Here is a 27601-nt window from a genome sequence, read left to right on the forward strand (position 1 = left end):
CTCAGAGATGGGACCCTCAGAGGTCAGGGGGGAAAGGGGCCCAGCACAGTGGGGGGGGGGGGGGGCAAGCAGGTCTCCCGTGCTCAGGGAGAGGTCTCTGAGGGAGGGACAGGCTGTCCCATTGGGCTGTGAGGACGGGGGACCTGCCCCACAGGACCAAGGTCTGCACCCACAGACGGACGGACTCCTGGCCCTTTCAGGCAGGGAGGGGCTCACAGATGACTCCGGGCACCTCCAAGTGCTGCTGATACTATCACGCAGGAGCCAGGAATTAAAAATAAACTCCTGGCAAGAAACGGAGACCCACCCCACCCCCCGCCCAGCTGCCCTCTATATTTAATGCGTCCCTCCCGCCTGAAGGTTAGCAGGGGTCTGGGAGACATCGGGATTGGCTGAAGCTGGGATGGGCCAAACCAAGGCTGAGGGAGGCCCAGGTCCATGGAGACGCCCACCCCCATTTCCCCAGAGGGACCACCAGCGCCCAGGACCCCGGGCTGCCTGCAGACCGCTCCCCGTCAACAGGTCTGGACTGCGCACCTACTCTGGGCTTACCCACGGCCGTCAGCCTGGTGGGGACCGAATCACGTTGTGACACCCCTGCCAGGGGCAGGCCGGTGCCGGGAGGTGCTGCTCAGGGGAGCAGCCACTGCCGGTGGGATGCAGCATCCTCCCTGAAGGCCCTACACCCTGACCCCGAGGGGTCTCGGGTGTTTTCTCCAAGGTGCCTCTGTGTCCCCAGGATGCGCCCCGTGCACCTGCAGCGGGGCAGCCTGCAGGGCCCTGGGAGGCTGGGTGAGGTGGCGACACTCAAGCTCTCTTGGACGGTGAGACTGCATAATAAGACACCGACAGTGCTGAACAAGCCCGTACGACTGCAGAGTCCCCAAACTAACTAACACCTCCTCACCATCGCACGGCATTTAATAACTACAGGTCACTGAACAGAACCAAGCACCAAATACTAAATAACCCGTCTCCAGGCCTTGTGAGTTCATCAAGTGCTGGGTGGGCCTACCAGGCGGCGGGGCACCCACTGACCAAGAGTCAGCTGGGCACAGACAGACAAGCCACAGTGCCCAAGGTCACACAGCAAGGAGAGCGGAACCTGCCGGCAGCTTGGAAGGCCTGAGTCCGGCAGTGTCACTCCTGGACAGAGGCCAACCGGTTCCCGCCCGCGCTCCTCCCCTCCTCCCAGGTCAGGCTTGCCACGCCTCCCCCTCCAACTCCCCCCAACCCCCCCCCCCAATCCGAGCCTCTAGTCACAACGGCGCCCAGAGCAGCCAAGGGGGTGGTTAGGGCGGGGGAGGGGGAGCAAAGAAGGGGCCACCGCCTCACGGCACACCTTCTGTCCCCTCCGGTGGCCCCCAGCTACCCCCAGCGGGGAGCTGTTTGGGGAGACACAGGCAGCCCCCACTTTGACGGGCTGAGTTTTCATGAGCCCGTGGAAAGAAGACCCAGCTAAAATTAACCGTTATCAAGCTGTCAGCCTGGAAATAAACCCTCCTCCTATTGGCTGCTGGTGATGTCACTGCTGGGTTAATAATAACCTGCGAATGCATAACTGACCAGCTGGGCATGTGCCTTCCTGCGGGGCCAAGGCCAGTGGTCACCCTGGGAGCTGCTGCCCGGGCAGTGACTTGGAGGCAGGATGGGGGTCAGGGCTGAGCACACCCTCCAGCCTTGGGGTGTCTCAGAATGACCTCAACTCCTGGCCTTGGGCCACAGGCTCCTGTCTGTCCCTAGGACTTCCAGTGTTCACCCTCATGTGCGGGGTCAGTCACATCTCATCTCCCAGCCTACCTGGGCAGCAGGACCCTGGACGGCCTTGGGGTTAAGGTCCTCCCTCCCCCAGCTCCCCAGGCTGGACAACCAGGGAACTGAGCTGCCCATGAGTCCGCACATTAGGTGGTGTCCATGGAGGAGGAACTGTCGGCTGCTGAACTCCCCTCGGAAAAGCGAGATCGTGGCCCCAAATCAGAGAAGTAGGGGCCAGAGGGGGCGGCGGGCGGGGCCTGGGGGCCGCGGCCTGGTGGCAGGGCCGGGGCGGGGCTGGAGGGGGGGTGGTGGGCCGGCCGCTTGCGCCCCAACTAGACCCCAAGGCTAGGCAGGGGCCCCACCGAACGTCCAGCCCTGGGCTCGGTCCCTGGGCCGAGTGGAACGGGGTGCAGGGCGTGACTTACTAGACAATCTAGGCCCCCAAACGGCCCACCTTAAACCTAGCGTGCCTGGAGGGTGGGAGGCCCCGAGGAGGGGGACGCAGCCCCTCAGGGAAGGGAAGGTCAGCCGGGCCTGCCCTACCAGCCACCAGCACTTGGGGCCGCTGATCCCCCAGCAACACAGCGGGGCGCTGTTGCCATGGCGAAGGAGCAGAGCTCCACCCAGAGCCCGGGTTAGTGTCACCAGTGCTTGGGAGGGCAGCTTCCTGCCGCCACCAGAGCTCCACCCCTGCCCTGCCCAAGCCCAGCGCCACCACCGGGGAAGGGGTCTGGCGAGCTTTGCCCTCTGAGCCCCCCAGAGTCCAGGGCTCCAGCCTAGCACCAGGAGGAGGGGGGGCCCAGCCCCCCCATGTGGTCCATGGCAGGCTGGGGGGCCACTGGAGAGCCCAGGGGATGGGTCAGCCTCTCTGGCCAAGAAGGGGCAGCCCCTATGGTGGGGCCAAGAGACGGAGGGAGCCCCTGGGGAGGGTCTACAGACCCACTGCCCACTCCTCAGGTGCTGCAGGGAGAGGCCTCAGTGCTCAGTTCAAGGAGGAGTGTCTCCAGGCAGACAACCCTGGAGATCCTGAGGCTCCTTAGCAACTCTGGGCCCATGTTTTCACCTCGTAGGTAGAGCAAACCCTCGGCAGGGCAATTGGGAATAATCTGCCTCCAGAGCAGGAGGCCTCGTGGGTGTCTTAGGGTGACTGGTGCAGGAGGTTGTTGGCGGCCTCCATCAATGGTAGAGGTCCAGAGCCTGCCCTGCCCCAGGGGAGACCCCCTCCCTACTGGCAAGACTGAGGAAGCTGGTCCTTGGCTAGAGAAAAGGTGGGGGGGGGGTGCGGGGACTGTCCTTGGAAATGCTTAGAGAAAAGTGCACAAATGACAAAGGTACCTGGCCACGCAGATCAAGAAACACAACACTCCCTCGTGCCCTCAGAGGTGACCACTGTCCTGACTTCTTAGACCGTGCATCATGTTGTCTACTCTCAGACTTCACATACACGGTCTACACGGTAGTTGTTTCTTCTCACTGCCGTACGGGGTTCCGCGTTCAGTGTCGCTCCACGATAAGGTTGCCGTGTGCCGCTGTGTGTGAACTTGTGCGAGGACGCCACGGGGATGGGGTTCGGAGCCACAGGTGTGCGCCGTCATCTGTTCACCACCTCTTGGCTCGAAACTCCCGCCTCAAGACCTGCTCTGTGATGACGGACAGACTTACCTGAAGCATTTCTGCTTTACGGTGAGCAGATCATTCCATAGGGCAGGCACTGAAGGATAAATTCACCGCTGAGAGAAAATTAATTGATCGCTGGCTTTTTTCCTTGCTGGTATGAGGAAATTCTCCTATTTCTTTGCACATCTAGTAATTTTTGGCTGAATGCTGAACATTCTGTGAAGACTCTGGATTCTGTTATCTTCCTCTGGAGACTGTGGGTTCTTATTTTAGTGGCCATTCAATCGCTGGGCCTGTAGGGGCTTGTTTTCATGCTTTTTGGTGTTGATTTGTGGAACACCCAACATAACTTCCCTCAGATGGATAAGATTCAACTTTCAGTCTTGGTCCCCCAGCCTTTCATGAGGCTCAGCTTTAACTTTTCTTAGATGGTCCTAGAGTAGACATTACTGTAGGTGGTACTCTTCTCTCTCTCTCTCTCTCTCTCTCTCTCTCTCTCTCTCTCTCAATGTTTATTTATTTTGGAGAGAGAAAGACAGAGTGTGAGTGGGGGAGGGGCAGAGAGAGAGGGAGACACGGAATCCAAAGCAGGCTCCGGGCTCTGAGCTCTCACCACAGAGCCCGACACGGGGCTCAAACCCACAAACCGTGAGATCATGACCTGAGCCAAAGTTGACTGAGCCACCCAGGCACCCCATCTCTCTCTCTCTCTTTTTTTTTTTTTTATTTTATTTATTTAAGTAATCTCTACCCCCAACATAGGGCCCAAACTCATGACCATGAGATCAAGAGTTGTGTGCTCCTCTGACTGAGCCAGCCCGGTGCCCCTGTAGTCTTATCTCTTAAAGAAATAAGTCAGAAGGTCTCTCCACCCCAGCCAGGTCCAGATACCAGTGGTGTCCAGCATGGGATGTCTGCTGATATTCTGGCTCTGATCTCAACTCACCCCCCCTCCCCAGGATTCATGCCCTGGAGTAACTTCTTCCCCCTGAGGGCAGAAAGAGCCTGTGGCTTGCATCCAGCCAACAGAACATGACAGAGGGGGTGAGCTATAACTCCCTTACTTGGCCTACGTTATGTAAGACCCTGTCTCGGCAGACAGACCGGAACGAGGGATTCTCCTCTTGGCCTTGAAGAAGAGAACTACCAAGATGCGAGAAGGCCTGTAAGGGGCCACAGGTCAAGGAACCCCTAAGAGCTGTGAGTGGCCTCCAGCTGTCCAGCCAAAGAAAGCAGACATGTGACCTTAGAAGAGGACCGTGAGCTTCATAAGGAAACTGATGGCTTGGTGGCACCCTTCTGAAGCCCTGAGCAGAGGACCCAGTAAGCCGTGCCTGGACCCCTGACCCAGGGAGCTGGGTGTGCACAATAAACGCATGTTTTGTAAAGCCACTAACCTGTGATCATTTGTTATGCAGCAATAGATAACTAGTACACGAGGACACAGACCGTGGTGTCTGCTCTCCGTGAGCCCCCCAGGCTCCCCCAGCCAGAAGGCACAGACCCGAGCCACTCCCCGCGCTTCAGCCGGCCTGCGCCCCAGCCTCAGCCTGACCCACTTGGATGACCCTGCGAGTGTGGGTCCGCTGAACCCACCTCCCTCCACCCGCAGCCCTACTCCCTGGGCCCCCCACCGCCTGGGGCGGCTGCCGCAATGGGGTCTAGCTCCACGCTTCCTCGTGGACACAGGGCTGGCCTGCCACCTGCCACTTCACCGTGGCCGGAAGCAGTAGATTCCACACATGTACATTTTTTTTATTCTGAGATCATTGCAAACTTAGAGAAATGTTGCAAGAGTAGGTGCCCCCAGCGTCGGGCGCCCTTCGCCGGCACCCTATTGTCAATGCCTGCCCATCTGCGTTCTCGTTCTCTGTGTGTGTCCATGCAATTCTGTGTGTGTGTCCATGCAATCCTCTCTGTGTGCGTCTATGCAACTCTCCGTGTGTGTATCTACGCATATTCTTTTTTCCAAGCCACTTGCGAAGGGGCTGCGTAAATCATTGCCCTCAGCACTCGACTGCGTCCTTCCAACTGACACAACACTTCGGTCTACAAGCCCTGTTCCGATGGCGCCAGCCGCCCCGGCAGCTTTTCCCGGTCTGGGACCGAACGCTGGTTTCCCAAGTCACATGTCCTGATCTCCTCTAATTGGAAATAGTTCCTCTGCCATTTGTGTCTTTTATGACACTGACGTTTTTTAAGAGTTGAGGCCAGTTGCTTTGAAGAGTTCCGTCTTCTGGAGCTTCTGATGTTTCTGCACGAATGAGTTCAAGTTTTATTTTCCTGGTGGGAATCCCCGCCGAGCAACACGTATTCCCCTCAACGCATCCGAAGGGGAGGTGCCTCACGTCGGTTAGTTCCCTGACAGGGATGTCACCCCCGACGACCCAGTGACGGTGGTGGCCGCTAGCTTTTCCTGTAGCGAAGTTTTATTTTCCCCTCGTAAGTATGAGCTAATTAATGAGGATGCACCTTGGATTCTGTAGATATCCTGTTCCTCATCGAAATCCTCTTTCAACCCAACACTCATTGATGATTCTTACCTGCATCCATTTCTACCATGGTGGCTGTGCTTTTTGAATTATTTTTTGTTTTTATCTTTTTAAGTTGTCACACAGAAAAGGGACTCTCGGGGGAATACACAGTTGGATGAATGTTAGCACACGCACAGATGACTGTAGCCATGTTGATCAGGACACAGACTGTCCCATCCCCAAAACTCTCCTCCACGCTCTCGCTTTATGCTTAGATGGTCCTCTTGCCCCGGCGGCCGCTGAGCTGTTCTCCATTACTGTGGCGTCGTCTTGGGAGCGTCATGTGAACGGAAGCTTACACCATGTCCCTTTTGGGGCGGGTTTCTTTCCCTTAGCATGACACCTTAGAGATTCATCCAGGTCGCTGTGTCACAACCCTTTGTTCCTTTTTATCGATGGATAAAATTCCATATACAGCGAGAACACAGGTTATCTACCCACTTCTCCCCTGAATCACATTTGAGCTGTCTCCAGTTCGGGCAGTCATGAATAAAGCTGCCGTCGACATTTGCACGCAAGTTTTTGTGTGAACACATCTGGGTTTCTCTCGGGCAAATGCCAGGAGTAGGGGCTGCTGGGTCGTGTGACAGGTGTATGTTTAACCTGTTAAGAAACTGCCAAACTGGGGGCGCCTGGGGGGCTCAGTCGGTTAAGTGTCCGACTTCGGCTCAGGTCGTGATCTCACGGTGTGTGGGTTCGAGCCCCGTTACAGGATCTGAGCTGTCAGCCCAGAGCCCAGAGTCTGCTTCGGATTCAGTGTCTCCCCCTCTCTGCCCCTCCCCAGAGCTCATGCTCTGTCGCTCAGCAATAAATAAATGTTAAAAAAATGTTTTTAAATCTTTGTTAGATATTTGATTTGCAAATACTTCCTCCCCACCGGTGGCTTCTCTTTTTGTACTTGTATCCACAGCACAAAATTTTCCATTTTGGTAAAGTCCATTCATCAATATTTTTCTTACACGGATCACGCTTTTCATGCTTTTGACATTGGCTAGCCCCAGATCACAAAGATTTTCTCCCATACTTTCCTCCAAAGCCGTGAAGTTCTATGTGTCCTACCTGGAGACATTACCCATTTTTGAGTTAATTTTTATAGAAGGTGTGGGATTGAGGTCAAGTGTTACTTTTCTTGCATAAGGATGTACCGTTCTCCCAGCACCGCCTATTGAAAAAATTATACTTTCTCTGTCGAACTGCTTTCACATCTTCTCAAAACACCGTTGGGCATGTGTGTGGGAGGGCTGTTTCCGGACGCTCTTCTGTCACAGAGATTTATGTCCGTGTCTTTGCCAAGGCCATGCTGACCTGATTACTACAGTCTTATAGCAACTGCCAGACTCGGGCAGCGTGTGGAAAGCATGGTCTCTTCAACAAGTAGCGCTGTGATAACTGGATCAACACACACGAAAGAATGAATTTGGACCCCTACCTCGTGCCATATACAAAAATTAATTCAAAATGGATCAAAAGCCTGATAAAACTATAAAACTGTTAGAAGAAAACACAGGTGTAAATCTTCATGACCTTGGATTTGGCAGTGGTTTCTAAGATGTGGCACCAAATACATGGGCAACAAAAGAAACAATAAGTAAACCGGACTTGAAAATGTTTAGCTTCTGTGCAAAAAAGGACACTATGAAGACGGTGAAAATGCAACCTACAGAATGGGAGAAAATATTTACAGATCATGTTGGGTAAGGGTCCAGTGTCTGGAATATATAAGGAACTCTTACAACTCAATTTAAAAATGGGTGGCAGGGGGAGGGGCACCTGGGTGGCTCAGTCGGTCAAGTGTCCCTCTTCAGCTCAGGTCACAATCTCATGGTTGTTGAGTCCGAGCCCCGCATCGGGCTCCGTGCTGACAGCTCAGAGCCTGGAGCCTGCTTCAGATTCTGTGTCTCCCTCTCTCTCTGCCCCTCCCCTGCTCACATTCTCTCTCTCTCTCTCTCTCTCTCTCTCTCTCTCTCTCAAAAATAAATAAATAAACTTTAAAAAAAATGGGCAAGGTATATGAATATACATTTATCCAAAGGAGATCTGCAGATGGTCGATGGGCACACGAAAAGATACTGAACATTATTAGGCACTGTGAACCTATATAACAGATCATCAAAATACATGAACCCAGGGGCGCCTGGATGGCTCAGTCGGTTGAGCAGACGAGCTTCGGCTCAGGTCATGATCTCGCGGTCCGTGAGTTCGAGCCCCGCGTTGGGCTCTGTGCTGACAGCTCAGAGCCTGGAGCCTGCTTCAGATTCTGTGTCTCCCCCTCTCTGACCCTCCCCCATTCATGCTCTGTCTCTTTCTGTCTCAAAAATAAATAAACGTTAAAAAAAAAAAAAAAGATCTTGTACTTAAAAAAAAAAAAAAATACATGAACCCAAACTGACATAACTGAAGGGAGAAACAGGCATTCCTACAACAATTGTTGGAGACATCGGTACCCCACTGTCCATAACGAGCAAACAATCAGATGGAAGGTAAGGAAACAGGACTTACCACGACGAACCAAGCAGGTCTAAGACACACACACACAGCACGCATCAGCAGGACACGGGGCGGTCTCCAGCGGAGAGCCGACGACAGGCCCCAGGATGCATCTTGCTGGATTTTAAAAGATAGATCCACAAAATAGCTCCTTGAACCACAATAGGATGAAGTAGAAAATCTACAGGTTTGCTGGGGCGCCTGGGTGGCGCAGTCGGTTAAGCGTCCGACTTCAGCCAGGTCACGATCTCGCGATATCTCGCGTGATCTCGCGTGAGTTCGAGCCCCGCGTCGGGCTCTGGGCTGATGGCTCGGAGCCTGGAGCCTGTTTCCGATTCTGTGTCTCCCTCTCTCTCTGCCCCTCCCCCGTTCATGCTCTGTCTCTCTCTGTCCCAAAAATAAATAAACGTTGAAAAAAAAAAATTTAAAAAAAAAAAAAAAAAAAAAAGAAAATCTACAGGTTTGTAGAAACTAAACAACACACTCCGGAAGAAGAAACCACTAGGAAACTCCGAAGATACTCGGAGAGGAGAGAAAAGGAAAACATAAGGTATCAGAACACAAGAGACTCGGCTAAAATACCGGAAGCAGGACATTTATGGCGATCAACACACGTGAAAACACAAGAAAGGTCTCGTGTCAACAATGTTCTAACGTCCAGACTTAGGGAACTAGGAGGAGGAGAACAAGTTAAACCAGAGGAAATAAAGACGGGAGGGAGCCCCCGTCACAGCCAGACAGGCTGTCAGATGCCGACACCAAAGTCCCGGGGACAAAGGGCCGAGAGGTGGCCGCCGGGAGACAGGACACGGGACGGGGGTCAGTGGGGACAGAGTCGCAGCTTCAGCGGATGAATCCACCGCGGATGCAGGTGGCTCTGAGGCCGCACAACATTGGGAGTACATTTAACGCCACTGAACCGCACACTGAAAACGGCTGAGGTGGTAAATGTTGTTACGCGTATTTTACCACAATAGACGTTGTTTTGAGAAAAGGAAAGTACTGATCCGTGCTGCAGTGTGGATGAACCTGGACAGCACTAGGCTGAGGGAAAGAAGCCCGACACTGATTCCGCGGAGACAGACACAGATTGGTGGTTCCCGGGGCTGGGGGAGGGACTGCTTGGTGGGCACAAGGTTTCCTTTTGGGGAGATGAAAATGCTTTGGAACTAGACAGAGGTGATGGCTGCACAACATTGCGAATGTGCGAAAATGCGCGCTCTAAAACGGTGACGTCCATGTTCTGGGAACTTAGAACTTACCCTCCAAGAAAGGATCTGGGTACCGCGATCGTTCCTTGTTCTTAGGCTTCAAACATGTTTCGGTTAGTGTAGCTTATTTGTCTTTTCACACCAACTCTAGGACCTGCTTGTCTGTTTTCACTGATCTCGCAGGGACTTGACTTGCATTGCCCTAAGTCTGTGTATCAGTTTGGAGGAAGCTGGTCTTCGCTGTGTTGAGTCTCCGTTTACTCAGGTCTGGCTTGACATCTTCCTTTGGCATTTCGCTTTGGGCACACACGTCTTGCTAGGTTTATACTTAAGTGCTTCACAGACAGAGGGTAACTATGAAAAATGGTATGTTTTGGGGGCGCCTGGATGGCTCAGTCGTTTGAGTGTCAGGCTCCTGATTTTGGCCCAGGTCATGATCCTAGGGTCATGGGATTGAGCCCCGCATCAGGCTCTGCCCTGAGAGCGTGGAGCCTGCTTGGGATTCTCTCTCCCTCTCTCTGCCCCTCCGCCACTCACACACACGCTCTCTCGCTCTCTCTCTCTCTCAAAATGGGTTAATAAACTTTAAAAAAATAAAAATAAAAAAACGTCTGCTTCCAGTTGTAAATTGCTAGCGTGTCACAATATGGCTGACCCCGCCTCGTGCCGGTCACGTTTGCTCTATCCGCTTGGCGTACTTTCCGTGACCACAGAGCATCATGTTGTCGGTGAGCAGGGATAGTTGTATTTCTCAGTCTCAACCCATAGGCTTTGTGTTTCTTTTCCTTGCCTTATCGTACCTGCCAAGACTCCCAGGAGGTGTGGAGGAGTTGTAGCGAGAGTGGACGTCCTTGCCTCATCCCAGTCCTGGACGGGGGGTGCAGACCTTCTCCCACGTGCACAATGCTGAACGTACTTGGCATGAGTTCTTCGCCAGTGCTCTGTATTAGATTGAAAACCTTTCTGATCCTCGTTTCCGAGCTGTCGTCACGGACGGATGCTGGGTCCCCAGCACACGGTATGAATGCTCCCAGTTGCTGGTAACAGGTGCTTTCGAGCCTGAGTCCGATCATCCAGCATCTGGGCCTCCCAGGCCTGTTTATTGTTTCCCACACCAGTTGAGATTTTCCTGGGGCTTTTATGCCAAGTAATTTTGGGTTTTGTCCTGAAACTCAGAATTCTTGATGAATGAACTCTTTTCAGCTTGTTGTGTGCCTTGAGCACTAAAACGGTTGTTTCTGACAGTTTTTTCCAGGTGTATAGTCGCATCCTGGGGAGAACATTTGTTGACCTCCTCACTCCTTCACGCCCGAAATCTGTAATGTCTTTCATTACTCAATTCATCCTTTCATCAACTGTATTTGTTGAATGTCTACTACATGGCCGATTCTTTCTTAGCCATTGGGCGCACGACGGACACAAACTCTCTTCCTGTAGATTTTGTTTCACCAACAAGTAAACAAATGAGGCTATTCCCAGCAGTGAAAAGCACTGTTAATAAAGATCGTGTCTAACTTTCACCACTACGTGCTCAGTGCTGGTCTAAGCGTTTACATCTTACAAGTAGGAAAACAGGAACAGCGGTGGGGCTTGTGGCCCCCGAGGACACCGTCCGGCCACACAAAGTGCCCCCACATCGTTCACCAAACATCAGTCAGCTGTTTTATTTTCTTCTGCAAATGGTGACTCCACCTACAGAGGTGCCAGTGCGTGTGCTGGAGAAGCCTGCAGAAGCTGCTGCCTGGGGCACCAGGGGCTGGGGCTGGGCTGCTGTGCTCCCGGGGGGACCCTCATTCCCCAGGAGCAGGCTGAGCCCTGAGGGCCCCAGCCCTGGCCTCTGGCTTCAGCACAGGTCTCACCTCAGGGCAAACACCTGCGGCCAGGGTGACAATCCACACGCTCGCACAGCCACAGTGCCCGGCTATGAGGGGGTGCTGTGAGCCTTGCCTCTCCCAGCCCGTCACCACGGAACACCTGTTAGGACCGCACGGTCGTTACCCTGACCTCTCATCTCCCCAGAAGGGAGTGGAGGCTCCAGATGTCACACGGCTGTGACACAGCTGGGACTCGAGCCCCAGTCCCAGCAACCCCCGGGGTCTGAGCCTTTCCCTGCCACCCTGCGGGAGCCTGTGGCCGCGAGAGGGACGGCCACTTGGTGTTCAGCAGAGATGTCCGCCCACCTCGTGCGACCAGCCCGAGGCAGCACGCACGTCTCTGCCCCACTGAGTGATTATTCTGTCACCGTTTCCCCAGTGGCTGGAGGCTCGGGTGTTTCCCGACACAGAACCCAGCCCTGTGCACCCTGAGCACGCGATCACCCTCCAGGCACATGGCCACACTCCCCGCAGAGCCAGCGGAAGGGAAGGGCTGACCTGTCCAAGCTCCGACCGCCCGGCCCAGATACTGAGCGGCTGGCTGGGTGGGGGTCCTGCTGCCAGCAGCAGGTGGAGGCAGATTCGACCCCAGGCCTCATGGCCCCAGAGCTGGGGACGCTCCCCCCCATGTTGGAGCCACACCTGGGGGCCGGCCGGCAGGACAGCGGCCCTGACTCCTCCTCTCGGTGCCTCGGTGGACACCAGACAGGAGCATCGCCCACCTCAGGCCATGCCACGCAGTCTGCACACGGGCTGGGGATGCACCAGTGGCGATGGGTCCCCGCTGTAACCAGGTTGTCCCACAAGCCCCCTTCTGGGTCCCTGACACTTAGTAAGTGGGGCGACTGGCAGAGCCTCCACCCTCCTGGCTCAGTAAATGTAGCTTTTCTGTTTACACTTTAAAGAAAAAAAAAAACCCGCCTCCTTTCAGATTTTCTGTTCTTGAAGATGCCGGTGAGGCTGGGGATGTGTCAGCTGGCCCAGCGGACAGCTGGAGGGTGGCCTGGGGAGACGGAAGACGCACTCCTCCAGGGAAGGCCTCGCTGCACGGCTGCGGTGGTCAGCACACAGTCCCTGCTGACAGCTCCCGCAGGGCTGGCTTCCGTCACAGTCCACAGAGCCGCCTCCCCTCAGGATTCCTCCCCAGGCTGGTCTGAGTGGGGTGGGGGCCAATGCAGGTTACCCCTGACTGTCCCTTCTCACGCCAAGGACCCCCACTGGCCCCGCGGCCCCCCACCCAACATGCGCCCTGCCTCTCGGTCTCCATCTCACTTCTGTTCCCGAGAGCCTGGCCTATGACACTTCTACAAGGGGGGGCCCCAGAGGGGAGGTGACCACAGCCAGGTGGTGGCCAAGTGCCCCGCCTGCCTGGGCCCCCAGACAGGGTCCCCGACCCTGAGGTAAGTGACTCTTGGGCATGGCTGGCTTTGCCCTCAGCCCTAGAGGGGGGCTCACAGGCTCTGCCTGGCATCCACACCCAGCACATGTCTGCACCCAGCCACGGTGGGGCGTCATGTGGCCTGAGGAAGGGCCTGGCTGGCTGGAGCTAGAGGGTCAGTGTGAACGGAAGCAAATCGAGTCAAATTGAAGTGAAAAGCACCAAGTCATAGAAAAGTCATAGAACCGGTGCTCACATGTGAAAGAGGGACAAAATGTCAAGGAGTCACAGCTCCAAGCCACAGAGGCCGGCCTGACCACTCCGGGTCTCTCCTGTGAGAGTCTGAAGCTTCTGTCCATGCGATGGAGGCAGCCGTGCCTGGGGTTGGAGGTTCTGCAGGAGGGGGGTCAGGACCCCAACTGCCTGGCCCCTCTACACTTCTCCCAGAACCCTCTGCCCCAGATGCCCGGGCCTAAGAAGACCCGAGAAGCCCCCAAGAGGCACAGGCCTGGGTCCCTGGGGAGCAGCTGCGTCAGGGCCCTCACTGTTGTGAGCACAGCTGAAGGAGGAGCTTTGAGGCCTCAGGGAAGGACTGCCCAGCCTGCAGGGCCGTGCCTGGTGTGCCCACTTGGGGGGAGGCAGAAGGACGCCTCGCCCGCTGCTCCCCACCAGGAGGCAGGACATAGCTTCAACCTCCACGCACCTTGAGCCCAGTGTGCGAGGGGTTTTGGGTCCAGGGCCTGTGTACCTCCCTGCCCTGGGGGCTGTGACAGCACGTTCTCAAGCTCTAGGGACTGAGCCTGGGACTGAGCCCTGGGAGAGCAGGGGCTCCCACTCATCCAGCTCTGCACACACAGGCCTTGCACTGCCAGGCACACAGTAGGCTTCCAGTACTCTCTGGAAGAACAGGCAGACGAGCCTCAGCCAGGAAAGCAACGTCAACACCGGCCTCCAGCACCAAGCCCCTCCCAGCAGAGGCTGGGCAGCCCTTCTGTCCCTGGGAGCCCCAAGCTGGCCCCATCCTTCCAGGTGGCCCCCAATCCCAGCTGTCTCCGCTCAGACACACCCCCCCCCCCACAGGATGGGTCTGCCCCAGGGATCCCAGCCTGTCCTCCTCCTGCTGACACTGGTGTCTCCCCACCGCCAGGACACTCTCTTTGACCCACCCAGGCCCCCCCGAGTAGCATCAGCCTTTGCCACCCCCCAACCCCAGCTGTGCCCCTTTTGAGTGACCACCATGCCCAGGATTCAGAACAGACACCCCACTGCTTCAGAGACTGTGGCCTGACCTCCAAGCCCCGACCCCATTTTCTGGCCATAAGCGCTGTCCAAGGTCCTCAAGCCCTGAAACCACAGTCCTGTTGGACGCGTGTGTGAGACATACCACAAGACAGTCACACACTCAGCCACAGACCACAGGTCTGTGGGTCTTACTAGAACGTTGCTCCCTCCTGGTCAGTACATTGACCAATCTGCCTTACGAGTGACCCTCAGTGGCCCCAGTGGGCCGGCCTGGCCCCTCCCCATCCCAGGGTCTACCAGCCTCCCTGCTCTTGCCGGGCAGCACTGAGAGCTGGGTCTCAGGGTGTCCCTGTCAGTCCCTCCCCCCATCTCCACCTTCCTCAGATCTCAGCTTAAACCTGACACCCCCTCTGCTGTCTTGCCTCACCGCATTGGGTCCCCCTGCACTCTGGACTGGCCTTTCCACTCCTGTCCGGCTCAGCCATTTGCTCATAGTAGATATTCAACAAACCCACGTACTGAGTACCAGAACGGTGCAAGGTCTGAGTCAGACCCATCTCTGTGTTCTTGGGGGCATGAGAAACCCCTCCCCAGCATCCCTGCCTCGCTCTCTGTGTCTTTACTGTGCAGTGAGTGCAGGTGCTATTGGCCTCGGTTTCCCCCACAGCACCCAGCACAGAGCTGGCACCCAGCCACCCCAGCCACCTTTGTGGACAACAAAACACCAAATCCAGTCATGCTCCAAGCCTCCTAGGAGCTGCCCCTAGCTTGGGAGGGGTCTGGTGCTTCTCAGGGGAGGAAGAGTCAGGCAAAGGCACAGGCACCCCGTGAGTTGGGGGGGTGCACATGGGCCTGGCCCATTCCAGGCCAGCATCAGGGGCTGGCACTGAAGCCCATGGCGGCACCCCAGCACGGACCCCAGACAGCCACTGACCCACTAACCTGACGGAGGGGCTCGAGGTGTGGTGAGTGTGAGGGTGAGGTAGAGGATGACAAATGTCCTTTAACAATTAAATGTGATTCGCACCAAGTCACACCTAGTTTATGATCCAGAATCAGCCTGACGCAGGGACAGGAAACTGGAGACAGTGGGAGTCGACGAGAGGGGAAGGTCGTCGGCTGTGAAGGCGGCTTGGGGTTGCGGTGAAATGAGAGCAAGCTGGCGGGGGCCAGGCTGTCTCCTCCATGCGTGTGGCCTGGTTGACCCCCTGCATGAGAGCCCCCCCGGAACTGCCAGCAGGAGACTCGCCCACGGGGAAGAGAGGGTGAAGGTGGAGAAGGAGTGGGCATTACCCAGACTGAGCTCCTCTTACAGTGCCCTGGGCCACACCGCTGCCCAAGCCAGGTCCTGGTCAGAATGTCTGAAGCCTCGACCCCCCACCCAGCCAGATAAAGGGTCACATCCAGGGGCTGCCGGGTCCCTCCCCTCCTGAGGCCTTGACTTCCTGTCTGCTGGGTGAGAAGTTGGACTGAGGTCCAGGAATCCTGGAGGGGTCCTTGCCGGGGTCTGAAGATGGGGAGGGTCTGGCAGAAGGCATTATGAGATCTCCCTGGCTTCTCCCTGATGCCCGCGGGACTTCTCAAGACCCTCTCAACCATCAGGGAAGAGACACCCAGCCAGGGCCTAGAATGCAAAAAGCCAAGTTTGCCTCTCCCTGCAGAGGGAGGTTGGGGCTCGGGGCCTTTGACAAGGAGCTGAGGGGCTGGGGGGAGGGCTGATTTCCACAACAGAAAAGGAAGTTGTCGTCCTGGTTGACCAACCGGGGTGTGGCAAGGCCCCAGACACTTCAGGGAACATTCTGTGGTTGCCCCAAACAGGGGGCCTCTGTTTCCCGCTGGGGGAGACATCCCCAGATGGCAGTTCTTTACCTCCACTCATTCAAATGAGGCCCCCTCCCTGACCCGCTGCCCTCCCACCCCCACCCTCCCCTGCAAGCTGTGCTCACAAGCAGGGGGATGCTGGCTGAAGCTGGAGGCCTGGGGTGTGGGTCCCAGAGCCACCAGAACTGGGAGAGGGACACCCCGGAAGGGCCTCGTCTGCCACAGCCCAGCTGGAGGGCTCCAGGCACCACCCCGAGCCCACGGAGGCAGAGAAGGGAGCTGCTGGGGACCCACATCTGGTTGGAGGGCTGGGCACGCAGAGCAGAGTCCCCAGTCTGTCCTGGGTGACAGTGGGACTGGCTCTGTCCCCAGTGGAGAAGGCTGAAGGAGAAAGGCACCGCAGGGGCTGGGCCTGCGTGGCCACGTCCAGCGCCCCCACCGCCTCTGAAGGGCTGGAGAGGTCGAGACAGGTTGGACCACCTGGGGTCCCGGGGTTTCAGGAAGGGTGGACAAGCCTTGCTCTGGGACAGGAGAGAGGGTCTCTTCAGGACAGGGGAGGTGGCCGGACAGGCACTGCTCCGGGACGGGGTAGGGAGGTCATTTAACCATCCCAATCCCAGGCCAGGCCGAGACGGGCTTCCCAGGTGGCCCCAGACCGGACCGATGCCGCAGGTCGGCACTTGCACCCTGGCCAGCCTGCGGGAGCCAGGCCACTAAGGGCGGGGTTCGGACGGACCCAGGGGCGGGGCCCAATGGGACTGGAGCGGCCCGGGGCCGAGCTCGGGGCGGGGCCTCGCAGAGGCGGGGGTCGGGAGTGGGGATGTGTCTTGGACGAGCGGGGCGGGGCCAGTCTCGGGGCGGGGCCTCGCCTGGCTTCGCCCCCGTGACGCGAGCGCGGAGCCGCTATATAAGCGGCCGCGGCCGCGCGTGCGCAATCCGCGCGCGCTTCGGTCGTGGAGCGGCCTTAGGCGGTCTCGTCTGCAAATGGGCTCCGTGGCCTAGCGTCCCCGTCCCCGCCACCCGTGATCGCGCGCCGAGGCCCGCGAGGGGTCGCCGCCTAGGTGAGGACCCGGGCGGCGCGTGAGTGGGGTCGAGCGATCCGAAGGGGCGCCCCCGTGCGCCACGGCTGGCGGGACAGACAGACTGGAGGACGGAAGGCCGGACGGCCGGGGGCGCGGGCTGGGCTAGGGCCGGACGGGCCGGGCGGGCTGGGCAGGTGCCCGGAGCCCCGGGCCCGCGGCCCCGCGCACAAAGCGCCTTTGTTGCGCCCGCGCGGCCGGTTCGGGCCGGTTGGAGCCGCCCGCGCCCTGCGCGATGAAGGCGGCCGGGAGTTCCGGGCTCGGGCTCCGCCTCCGCTCGGGAAATAAACTCAGCGTGGCGGACTCCGGAGTCTGGGTGGGGGCGGGTACCCGAGTGGGGAACGCCCCTCCCGAGGGCCGGCGGGTGACCAGGGGGGCTCCCCGACCCCTGTGTGCGCAGGCTTCCACCGGCCATAGAAGCGACAGCATGGCAGCCATCCCCTCCAGCGGCTCGCTCGTGGCCACCCACGACTATTACCGGCGTAAGTCAGCCCCCTCGTCCTCTGCCCTACAGGTCCCGTCGGGGCGGGGGGTGGGCCGCTAGAAGCGCTGGCTCTGCCGCTGTGCTGCCAGCAAAGCCAGCGCTTGGCCTGGTGGACAGGGCAGGGGACTCGGTGCCCTGCAGAGCTGACCAGGCCTCTCTTCTCCAGGCCGCCTGGGTTCCACTTCCAGTAACAGCTCCTGCGGAAGTGCGGAGTATCCTGGGGAAGCCATCCCTCACCACCCCGGTGAGCGCAGGGCCACTCCCCTTCGGTGGGCGGCACTATGTGGAGGGATCCCACCAGGAGTAGGCAGGGGCACCACTACCCTACTTTGCCTGTCTCAGGTCTCCCCAAGGCTGACCCAGGTCACTGGTGGGCAAGCTTCTTTTTCGGGAAGTCCACTCTCCCGTTCATGGCTACAGTGTTGGAGTCCCCAGAGCGGTGAGTCCACATTCCTGGGGGCCAGCATGGGAGGTGGGGGCAGGTGGAACCCCCCCTGACCCCAAGCTCTCCCCCAGCTCGGAATCTCCCCAGGCGTCCAGCGGCTCCATCGCCTGCGACCTGGCTCTGGAAGCCATGAGGAAGCAGCCTGGTGGCCAGCCTGGCAAAGCCAACACCAGGCCCCAGTCCTGAGCGGCCCATGCCAGGCTGCAGGAGGCGCTAGGCTCATCAGAGCCCGTCCCCTGCCCTCCCCCCCTTCCCCTCTCTCCTCCCCTCCCCTCTTCCCCTCCCCCCTCCCCTCCCCCCCCCCCATAGACTAGGCGGGCTGCGGCAGAAGCACTTGGGTTCTTTTATATCAGAATAACAAAACACCAAAAAGGAAGTCGAGAGAACCCCACTCTTTACTATCCAAGCCACACGCAAGCCTTCCCGACACCCTGTGACCGTGTGCCTTGCACCAAGTGGAAAATAAACCGAGCAGCCAGCAGCCCTGATGGTGTGTGTGACCATGTGCCCCCGGGGCCCGTGGGAGAAGCTGATGTTTCTCAACCTCACTTCCTGGCAGAGGTGGAGAGTTGGCCCTGTTCCCTGGGCCTTCCTGGGTTCCCTCACTGGGGAGCCACCTCTTGGGTCTGGCCCAGGTTCGCAGCGGCAAGCCACCACAGCGAGTGTGGAGCCTTGGCACCTGAGAAGGGGTGGGGGGTCTGGAAGAGCAGGCAGTTCAGAGGTTGGACAAGAAGCTCCGGGGCAGCCACTGGAGTCCTGGGCCTCTGCTTGTGGGTTTAGGGGCCGTCAGCTGGAGGCACCTGGTGCCCCTGGAAGGACCTTGGCAAGGGCCCCTGCCCTTGACACCCTGGAGGGCAGTGAGGGGCCGGTACCAGAGCTGTCCCAACTGGTGTGCGGCTCACGGGGCCGGACTATCTCCCGGAGCCTTCATGTGAGGGTGTCGTCCCTTCCAGCCTGTTGCAGGACGCGCTCTGGGTAGGGTCCCCCAACTCTGGGGGCGGGGACCCAAAATTAAGACTGAGTCGTAAGTGGTACAGGGGCGTTCCCAAGGGACCTTCCCACCACTGGTGACCTGGCTCCGGACGAACTCCAGCCTTGGGAGGGTGTGGCTGTGTCGTCCTCCGCCAGCCTCCATGGGCGGGCGTGATTGGTGGACTGTGTGTCCACACACCTTCAGTGGCCAGCAGAGGTTGGCCCGGGTCTGTTGGGCAGGAGGGGGCAGCTTAGGGAGGGCGTGGATGGGGGCTTGGTATGAAGTTAGGGGCCCCACGGGCCACTGAGGGAGCCCAGCCTCCTCTTTGGCCACTCTGCCCCCACTCTGTGCTAGAAACGGTTCAGTCCAATCCAGGGCATCCCGTGTAGCTGATGGCCCTCAAGGGCCTCTGTCCTGTCTGCCCTCATCGTGTCAAGGCAGGCTGCAGGGTCGGTGCAGTCTTACCCAGGCCCCCTGTGCTCCCAAAGCCGGTAGTCCATGCTGAGGCCTGTACGGGAGGCCTTCATTCCCACCTCACACGGACCCAGGGTGGGGGCAGGTGCCCAGTCTCCTGCTACAGCGTCCAGATGAGGCCCTCAGGACTCCTGGTGGCGGCTGCTGATGGCCACGGCCCTGGGTAGCAGACCGCAGTGCCCCACCAGCAAATAGCCCGTTTTCACAGAGTACTGAGAAGGCCATGTCGCCCCATATCAGGAGCTGCACACAGGCCAGGTGACCCAGGGTGAGCCCGCCCCAAATCCAGGCCCCTCCTCATGCCCCACCTGGGGGAGCTGCGCCCTGGTCCTGACAGCTGATGGGCTTTGAGTCAGGACCAGGGACAGGTCCACTCCCTTTGGAAAGAAGAGTGGCCAGGCTCCTGGAGGGTTAGAGCTGGCTGTGGAGAGTCCCGGCACTTTCCAGGAGCTGGTGTCTTTGAAGGAGCAGACAGGAGGAATGGGCAGCCTCAGCCCCCCCCCCCCCCCCGACTTCAAGGGGACTGCTTCCCCCAGCCCCGGGGCAGGGTGGGCCCCTGGCTGGAGGATCTCCGTCCCCCAAGCGTTCAGCCCGGTCCTGCGAACTTGTCCACACCTTCGTCTGCCCGTACCCTTGATCTGAGGTCCAGGGCGGCACCCGGGCCCCCCTTCACAGGGCCTCGTGGCCTCAGAGGCAGCACCAGAGGGGTGTCCCTTTCAGAGCGGGTTCTCGTACCTGCTGACACTGGAGAGCTTCTCCCGCAGGGCTCTGAAGCAGGGTCTCTGCTCCGGGTCCCTGTTCCAGCATGACAGCATCAGCTTGTACGCAGCGGGTGGGCTCTCCGGGGGACAGGGCATCCGGTAGCCCGAGTCCACCCTCAGGAAGGCCTCGTGGTTGGACATGCCTGTGGCGGGCCGGTAGCAGGGGCTGCAGGGGCTGTCCCCTCACCACCGTCTTCCACCCTCCCGGGGGACCCTGGGCCGCTCTCCTGCCCTCTGCATCCCCTGCACCCTCCTGACGCCGTCTGGAGGCCGCCCCAGGGAGGCAGCCTGGCGCTCTGTGTGGCGCACGCCCCGAGTCCAGGTGGCGGCACCCTCCCACCCTGCCCACAGCTGGGGACGTCGTTGGGGGCCAGTACCTGCATAGGGCATCTGACCCCTGCTGAAAATCTCGTGGAGGAGAATCCCGAAGGACCACACGTCCGACTTGATGGAGTAAAGCCCTCTTGACAGGGCCTCCGGGGCGGTCCACTTGTAGGGGATGTTGCGGCCGTGGGAAAGGTAGATGTCCTCCTGCGAGCGGAGACGTGCTGGGGCAGGCCACGGGGCAGCCTGCAGGCTCTGGCCCCGCAGCACGGACGCACGTGGGGACGCACATGGGGAGCTGGGTTCGCGGTGGGCCAGAGCAGACTGGGCACTGATGATGGACGGTTGCCACTAGAGGGAGGTGGTGCTGGCACTGGGAGACAGGCAGGCCCCGGGCCACCAGATTCAGGGGCTGGGGGCGGGGGGTGCGCAGGAAGCACTGGGATACACGTGGCCCTCCCAGGTGGTATCCGTGTCCCAGAGGTCGGCCAGCGTGAGCTCGAGCAGGGACAGTGCCTGCCACGCTGGAGCCTGCCGGTGTGTTCAAACCATGGGCTCATAGAGACAGCCCAGATGGGCTGGCCACCAAGCGAATGAGGGAAATGCCTTTCTAGAAGTACCCAGCCTACAGTCAAGGACTACAGCATCAGGGTATCAGCCCCTGAGTGGAGGGCCCTGGACTCTGGCCGTCAGTGCCCCACCATGCCAGGGGAACTGAGGCAGAACCCACTCGCCCACTGACAGACCCCGCCCTGAGTGGAAGGCCCTGCCACAAGGGGGGTTTCTGGGAAGAGGGAGCCAGAGAGCCAGGCCCAGCACCGAAGGAGCCGCAGGGGAGCACAGACTGAAGGGGTCAGGCAGTGGGAGCAAACAAATGAATTCTCGGCTCTCAGGAATTTGGAAACGTAGCTCTGAGGGGGCATGTGATGGCCTTAAGGAGTCCCATTAATTGTCAGAAACGTGTCTGTGTCTGTTTGTCTGGAGTCTCAGTGTGCACGTGTCGACCTGGGTCTAACCGTGGAAGGAGGGGACACCGGATGGGGCTGGGGAGGGGGCTCGTTACACCGTTTTGTCCACGTTTGTCTTCAGAACCCTCCACGATAAAAGTGTCTTCTGTGGGGGGGACGTTTGCCCTAAGCTCACAAGCCACTCCCACCCTCTCCCCTCGCTGAGCGCTGAACGCAAGACACCACGAAAGAGTGAGCAGGTGCCCCACCCGCCCAGGAGCGCCCCACCGGCCCCCGTGTGGCTTCTCTCTCCTCCGGGGGTCCCCCTGCCCCTCCAGCTCTCGGTCCCCGGAGAGGCCCGCCCACCCCATCAGGGCTGCGCCCTGGGCCTCGCCTGGGAGCTGCCGCTACTCCGGCGTCCCGCCCCCTGGCTGCTCAGCCGGCCTCCCTTGAGCCCCAGCTCCATGCGCAGAGGGAGTCCTGCGTGCTCCCCGGGCCCTACCTTGATGAGCCTGGCTAGCCCAAAGTCCCCGACTTTGCAGATGTTGTTTTCCCCCACAAGGATGTTCCTGGCCGCCAGGTCCCGGTGGATGTAATTCTGCGATTCCAGGTAGCACATGCCCTCGGCCACCTGTGATGCGAGGTCCACCAGCTCCGAGACGGGCAGGGTTTTCTCGTCAGAGCCTGCAGAGGCCAGGGGAGGCCACGGTCAGAGGGGCAGGGGGCCACGTCCTCCCCTCCACCGGCCCTGTGTGCCGCTGGGACAGAGGGTGGCTGCCTGACTTGAACAGTGCACCTGTCATGGCCCTTCTGGAAGGCCAGATGCGGTCCACGCGTGTGCCCTTTGCCCCACTCCCCGGTTCCCTTCCTGGGAATCCACACGGAAGTGTCAGTGCAGAGAAGCTCATCACAACATTATTCACACGACTAAAAACCTCGGAAAGCTTCAACGAGAGGGGACTCGCCAAACAGGCACAGCTCGTGGGTGCGGTAGCGTGCCGTCGGTGGGGCTGTCTTCTGGAGAAGGGCTCTTAGCAACGGCGCCCCAGCTAATAGGCAGTGGCCGCGTTCACTTTGGGTGTTCGATGAGGTACAGATGACGAGGTCTGTGAGTCCGCGCATGTTGAAGTGTGTGCGTGTCTGTGTGTGTGTGTGTGTAGCACATGAGGGTGTCTGTGTACATGCGTGTGCAAGTGTACGTGCACATTCGGACACCAGAAGAAGGTCAGCACCTTCTAGAAAGAAAAGCCGTAAGAACCAGGCCGGCGTGTCCCCCAGGCTAAGAGGTGGGCCGGCCACGCCTGGCATTTGAACACAATGGTCTCAGTTAATGGGGATGGAGGGCTGGCCTGTCTAGTCTTATCTCACTTGACCTCCATAGATGAACGGATGGTGCATTTACCACAGGATATTTGAAATCATTTCTTAAGCAGGCAAGGCTGTCAAGGAGCCCCCAGGCTGTCCTGTCCCTGGTACGGGCGCAATTTGGGTTTTCTCTTTCTTTTTTTATTAAAAATTTTTAAATGTTTATTCCTGAGAGAGAGAGTTGAGCAGGGCAGGGGCAGAGAGAGAGAGGGAGACGCAGAATCCGAGCTGTCCGCACAAAGCCCGACGCGGGGCTCGAACCCACGAACCGCAAGATCGTGACCGGAGCCGAAGTCGGACGCTCAACCGACTGAGCCCACGTGGATTTCCTCTTTCTTTGTGCAAGTTTCCCACGCCCTCAAGCACATGTCACTTTTATCCCCAGGAAAGGAGCCCCGAGTGCGGCCCCGCGGCCAGCTCACCCCGCAGCAGCTCCAGCAGGGCTCCCCTTGGCATGAGCTCTGTGATGATGTACACGGGGTCCCCCACGGACACCACGGCATACAGCGGCAGAATGTGTTTGTGCCGAAGCTTCTTCATGGCCTGAATCTCCGCCTGGAAGGTGTGCTGGTGCGGGAGGTCATCTGCGGGGGCAGGCGGCCTCCGTGGGTGCGGCCCAGTCCCGGCCTCCTCCCGCCCGCCCGCTTGCGGCAGCGGCTCGGGACACATGGGCGCCCTCCCCGGGGCGCCCCAGCACCGCCCCACAGCGTCCACGTGAAGGCTGTGCCGAACCCACCACCTGCTGGCCACACACCGGGCTCCGCATTGATGCCCTGTCCCCAGCCTGATGTGGAGTGGCTCACCCTCCGGCTGTGTCCCCACGTGCCCCTGCCCCAATTCCTGAAGCGGGGGGTCCAAACCTCTAGTGGGTTCACGGGAGACTTTAGACGAACCCTTTCAGATGTCTAGTGATCTATTTATTTTAATAGCTTTCCATGTACGTTATGAATTTAAAATTGCCTGGGTGCCCGGGGGGCTCAGTCGGTTAAGTGTCCAACTCTTGATTTTGGCTCAGGCCATGATCTTAGGGTTCATGAGTTCGAGCCCCGCATCGGGCTCAGTGCCGACAGCATGGAGCCTGCTTGGGATTCTCTCTCTCTCTCTCTCTCTCTCTCTCTGCCCTTCCCCACTCGTGATTGCTGTCTATATCTCTATCAAAATAAATAAAACTAAACTTAAAAAGAAAAGAATTTAAAATTCCCTTTTAAAACAAATGCCTTTAAGGATGCCTGGGTGGCTCGGTCGGTTAAGCGACTGACTTCGGCTCAGGTCAGGATCTCCCAGTTCACGAGTTCGAGCCCCGTGTCGGGCTCTGTGCTGACAGCTCGGAGCCTGGAGCCTGCTTCCGATTCTGTGTCTCTCTCTCTGCCCCTCCCCTGCTCATGCACGCTCTCGCTCTCTCTCTCAAAAATTAATATACATAAAAATTTTTTTTTTCATAAAATAAACGCATTTTCGGTAAAAACATGCACGTTGAAAGGAAGATGCCACGTGGACACTGTTGGAGACAACGCATGCGATGCACATACAGCCGCAGGTGGTGCGGGGGATGCCGGGGACGCTTGGCCACCCCGCCCGTCCCCAGGGAGCAAGGCCCGAAGTCCCTGCCGGGGCGCCTGGCCTGGGGCCCACTCACCTCGAGCAATCACCTTAATAGCCACTCGGACCTGGTCTTTCCAGAGCCCTTCAAAGACCTCCCCGAAGCAGCCGGACCCCAACTTCCTGCAGAGTGTGAACTCCTCCCGTGGCATCTCCCAGTCGTCACAGTGAGGCAGGGGCTTGGGCTCATGCTGGAGGGACAGGCAGGGTGCCGTGCCCATCACCCAGCCCACCCACTCTGACCCCAGGATGGGAGCCCCTGATCTATCCTCGGATTCAGGGCAACGCCCCAGGGCCCAGCACGCAGCCAGGCTTTCCCAGGAACTGCCCTGGTGACCCCAGCCATGTGCTGCAGACACCCTCACCTGCCCACTCTAGGCCAGTGACATCCACCTGAGTGCCAGTCCCACAGAGCTCTTGTCCCCAGGCTCCCACTGCCCCAGAGAGACTCGGGACTGGCAGGAGCACAGGCCTCTCCCTGGCCCAGGGGCAAGGGTGACCCGGCAAAGGAAGGCACGGCCCTGCCCCCACACCCCGCTCTGTGGGAACACGGCCGGAGACGGCCAGAGTCCCTGGGGCCAGGTGTCCCCGTGCCCCCTCCACCCACGTCAGGAGAGAGGGAGGCGGGCGACGAGTGGGGGCAGCAGGTGCGGCCGACCCTACCTTCCAGCAGGGCACAGTGAGCCGCAGGCCGTGGGACAGGCTCTGGGCTTTGTGGTGGTCCACGAGCTCGGACAGGCTGGGGAAGGACACGGCCTCGCTGAGGTGCAGCCGGCCAGCACGCCCCCAGATCCTGTAGTGTCGCACGACCTGGCCATCACGCACTGGGGAGGGGGGAGGGTGGGCTGAGGCAGGGACGCGCGTTGACACGCGCCCACCATCACGGTCCCCTCTCGAGAAGCGCTCGCGGGCCCCGGGCCCCGCGTCCCGCCCCCGGCACGCCCAGCGGCGATGGGAGAAAACCCAGACCCAGGACCGCTGGGACGAGCCGCCCTGGCCGGCCGAGGGCCCGCCCGCCAGAGGGAGGTCCTGGCTGTGGCAGACAGAGAGGCATAGGCCAGCGGGGCTGGGTTTGGGGGCAAGCGGCCCCAGGGTCAACTGCACGGGGGACACAGGGGGAGAAGGGCCAGGGAGGCTGTACCTGAGAGAACGTAGTCGGCGCCCGGCTTTTCGCTGACCCTGACCAGGAAGGCCCCGGCTGTGTTGCCCTCTGCCTGCAGCCTGTTCAGCGCTTCGGAGCGGGAGATGCGGCCAAAAAACCACCTGCAGGGCAGGTTGCAGGGGGTGGGGGGCGGTCCTGAGCCCCCACTGACCTTCGTCCCCTGCCCTCTCTGCCCCCGCTTCCTCCCACCCTGCCCACGCTGAATCCCAGCCCCCAAATGGCCCGTCCGGACACCAAGGGAAGGCCTGCCCGGGGAGTCCCCTGTCTGTGGGCTCAGAGCCACTCCTGTCCCAGAGACGTGCCATCTTGTCCCGTGAGGGGGACCACGTTGTTCCGTGACCCTGGCCACAGACGCCCTGCTGTGGGACTGTGGGGCCCGGGGTCGGCGTCTGAGCGGCAAGGCTCTGCACGTGTGCCCTCACACACGCATACCCACACTCACACCTGCTCATACACACCGGTGCCCAGGCGCGGGCGAGCCCCGGACTCTGGGCTGCAGGGTGGGGTCTGCAGAATTACCTAGGTGACTTCTGCTGCCGGCTGCTCGGCCCTCAGCTCCCCCTTTTCCTGCAGGGGTCCCTGGAACAGGAAGCCCCCGCGGGGAGCCTCGTGAGGGCCACGCCCCACCCTGAGCCTGGCCGAGGTAGCACCTCTGGAGTCTCTCTCGTTGGCTCACCCCTGCAACCACCCTGCTTCCTTCCTGCTTTACAAATGCACTAGGTTCTCAGGACCTCGGGGCCTTAGCACCAATCACGCCCACCTCTGCACGATCCCCGTGGCCGGACCCTGCCTTCTGAAGCTGTGCGGTTTACGACCCTGTTGCTCATCCCTCTTCAGCAGGAGGAAACCCCCACGCCCGTTCACCGTGCGACAGCACCGGCTCGCAGCAGCTCCTGGGGCCTCTCACGCTGGACCGTCCTGGCCCAGAGCTCGGGGGGCTGTGCGGACGCCCACTCCAGGCTGCCCTTGTGGCCCAAGTTTCCTGGGCAGCCCCTTGGGACCAACCACCACCTCCAGGAGCCTCCCTGCCGGTGACGGGAAAGCCCGCGGCCCACGCCCAGACCCGGCATGTCGCAATTACCTTCCTGCTCCCTCTAACTAGGTCATGCATCTGGTTTGGGTTGTTTGGAAGGTGAGCGAAGCTTTGCTCCCCAAAAGGCCCAGTCCCTGCCTCGGACACCTACGCAGACCACATCCCTGTCAGCTGGCCCGGAAGCCCACCGTGGACCCTTCTGTCCTGTTTGGGTCCTGGCACCTCCAAGTGACCGTGGGGGAGCCCAGGGAAGGGGCCGCCTGCCTCTGTGGCTCTGTATCCCCAGATGTCGCACAGAGAAAGCCTCGTCAGCTCTCCCGGGACCCGCGTGGTGGGGTCTGGCCCCGACTAGGGACCATAGGGAGATGGAGTCCCATGTCCCCTATCCTCACCGGCCTCCCCAGAGCCCAGCCGCAGCAGTGCAGAGCTCTGTCCTGAGGGCTGCCCTACCCTGAGCTCCCGAGGGGCCACAGGGCCCAGAGTGGGGGGGGGGGGGGCCTCGGGGTGACCCACGAGGGCCATGGGGACACTCACGGTTCAGACTCCACCGTCTCCTTCTCGGCCAGGTAGCTGTGGGGCACGTAGCCCTCAGCCAGGGCCCTGCCCGCCTCGTCCAGCCGCACAGCCCAGCACCACTCCTCCCCCTTCCTGGCCACGTGGAGCAGGTCCCCGGCCCGGAAGCTCAGCTCTTTGTCCGTCCGGGCCTCGAAGTCCCACAGGCCCACGTACCGGGGGCCCGGGTGAGGCTGGTCCCGGGACACCATGGCGGGTGCAGCGGCAGGACTGGCTTCCTGGCCTCAACACCTGTCACCGGGCTGGTGGCGGCACCACCTGTGGCTAGGAACGGCGGGTGGGGCCCGCCCTGACAGGCCACCTCCACCCGGCCGAGAAGCCAGCCCACTTCCTGGTGCCGGGGCGGCTAAGCCAGGCCGGCCGCACCCGCAGCCCGGATGGGCCTCTGCCCTGGGCTCCACCTGTCCTCCTGCCCACTGAGGCCAAGTCAGTCTGGGTACTGCTCCCGCCCACCTGCCCTGGA

General features: G+C 59.8%; 2 protein-coding genes and 1 long non-coding RNA gene across 5 annotated transcripts; 2 read left to right on the plus strand and 1 right to left on the minus strand.

Annotated features, from left to right (window-relative positions):
• Positions 1–1268: 1268 nt before the first annotated feature.
• On the plus strand, positions 1269–4764 carry LOC147582885 (uncharacterized). The gene is made up of 3 exons (XR_015249600.1): positions 1269–1982; positions 3189–3438; positions 4475–4764. It is a non-coding gene; the product is annotated as an uncharacterized LOC147582885 (long non-coding RNA).
• A 12071-nt stretch (positions 4765–16835) lies between these two features.
• On the plus strand, positions 16836–18406 carry PPDPF (pancreatic progenitor cell differentiation and proliferation factor). The gene is made up of 5 exons (XM_025931723.2): positions 16836–16980; positions 17399–17480; positions 17649–17726; positions 17825–17921; positions 17999–18406. The coding sequence occupies exons 2-5, from the start codon at positions 17426–17428 to the stop codon at positions 18111–18113; spliced, it is 345 nt and encodes a 114-aa protein (XP_025787508.1). The 5' UTR covers positions 16836–16980; positions 17399–17425; the 3' UTR covers positions 18114–18406.
• On the minus strand, positions 18257–27496 carry PTK6 (protein tyrosine kinase 6). 3 transcript variants are annotated; one of them, XM_086702708.1, is made up of 8 exons: positions 27100–27484; positions 25512–25633; positions 25034–25194; positions 24408–24561; positions 23194–23355; positions 21909–22090; positions 20513–20666; positions 18257–20169 (listed from the first exon to the last, which is right to left on the minus strand). In XM_086702708.1, the coding sequence occupies exons 1-8, from the start codon at positions 27327–27329 to the stop codon at positions 19961–19963; spliced, it is 1374 nt and encodes a 457-aa protein (XP_086558834.1). In that variant the 5' UTR covers positions 27330–27484; the 3' UTR covers positions 18257–19960. The 3 variants fall into 3 exon arrangements, with proteins under 3 accessions (XP_086558834.1, XP_025787507.1, XP_086558835.1); XM_025931722.2 differs by having other exon boundaries at positions 18257–20278; positions 27100–27480; XM_086702709.1 differs by lacking the exon at positions 23194–23355 and having other exon boundaries at positions 27100–27496.
• Positions 27497–27601: the final 105 nt, after the last annotated feature.

Source organism: Puma concolor, chromosome A3 (assembly GCF_028749965.1).
Source record: "Puma concolor isolate L17-30 chromosome A3, mPumCon1.1.hap2, whole genome shotgun sequence".
NCBI lineage: Eukaryota > Metazoa > Chordata > Mammalia > Carnivora > Felidae > Puma > Puma concolor.

Bases quoted from the DNA above. Each gene is read 5' to 3' on its own strand.
- PPDPF (XM_025931723.2), top strand. From the start codon at position 17,426: ATGGCAGCCATCCCCTCCAGCGGCTCGCTCGTGGCCACCCACGACTAT. The intron at 17,481-17,648 runs GTAAGTCAGCCC...TCTCTTCTCCAG, and splicing joins CACCCACGACTATTACCGGC to GCCGCCTGGGTTCCACTTCC. The intron at 17,922-17,998 runs GTGAGTCCACAT...GCTCTCCCCCAG, and splicing joins GTGTTGGAGTCCCCAGAGCG to CTCGGAATCTCCCCAGGCGT.
- PTK6 (XM_086702708.1), bottom strand. From the start codon at position 27,329: ATGGTGTCCCGGGACCAGCCTCACCCGGGCCCCCGGTACGTGGGCCTG. The intron at 23,356-24,407 runs GTGAGTGGGCCC...CTGCCCCCGCAG, and splicing joins TATTAAGGTGATTGCTCGAG to ATGACCTCCCGCACCAGCAC. The intron at 22,091-23,193 runs GTGAGCTGGCCG...TGGCCTCTGCAG, and splicing joins CCTGCTGGAGCTGCTGCGGG to GCTCTGACGAGAAAACCCTG.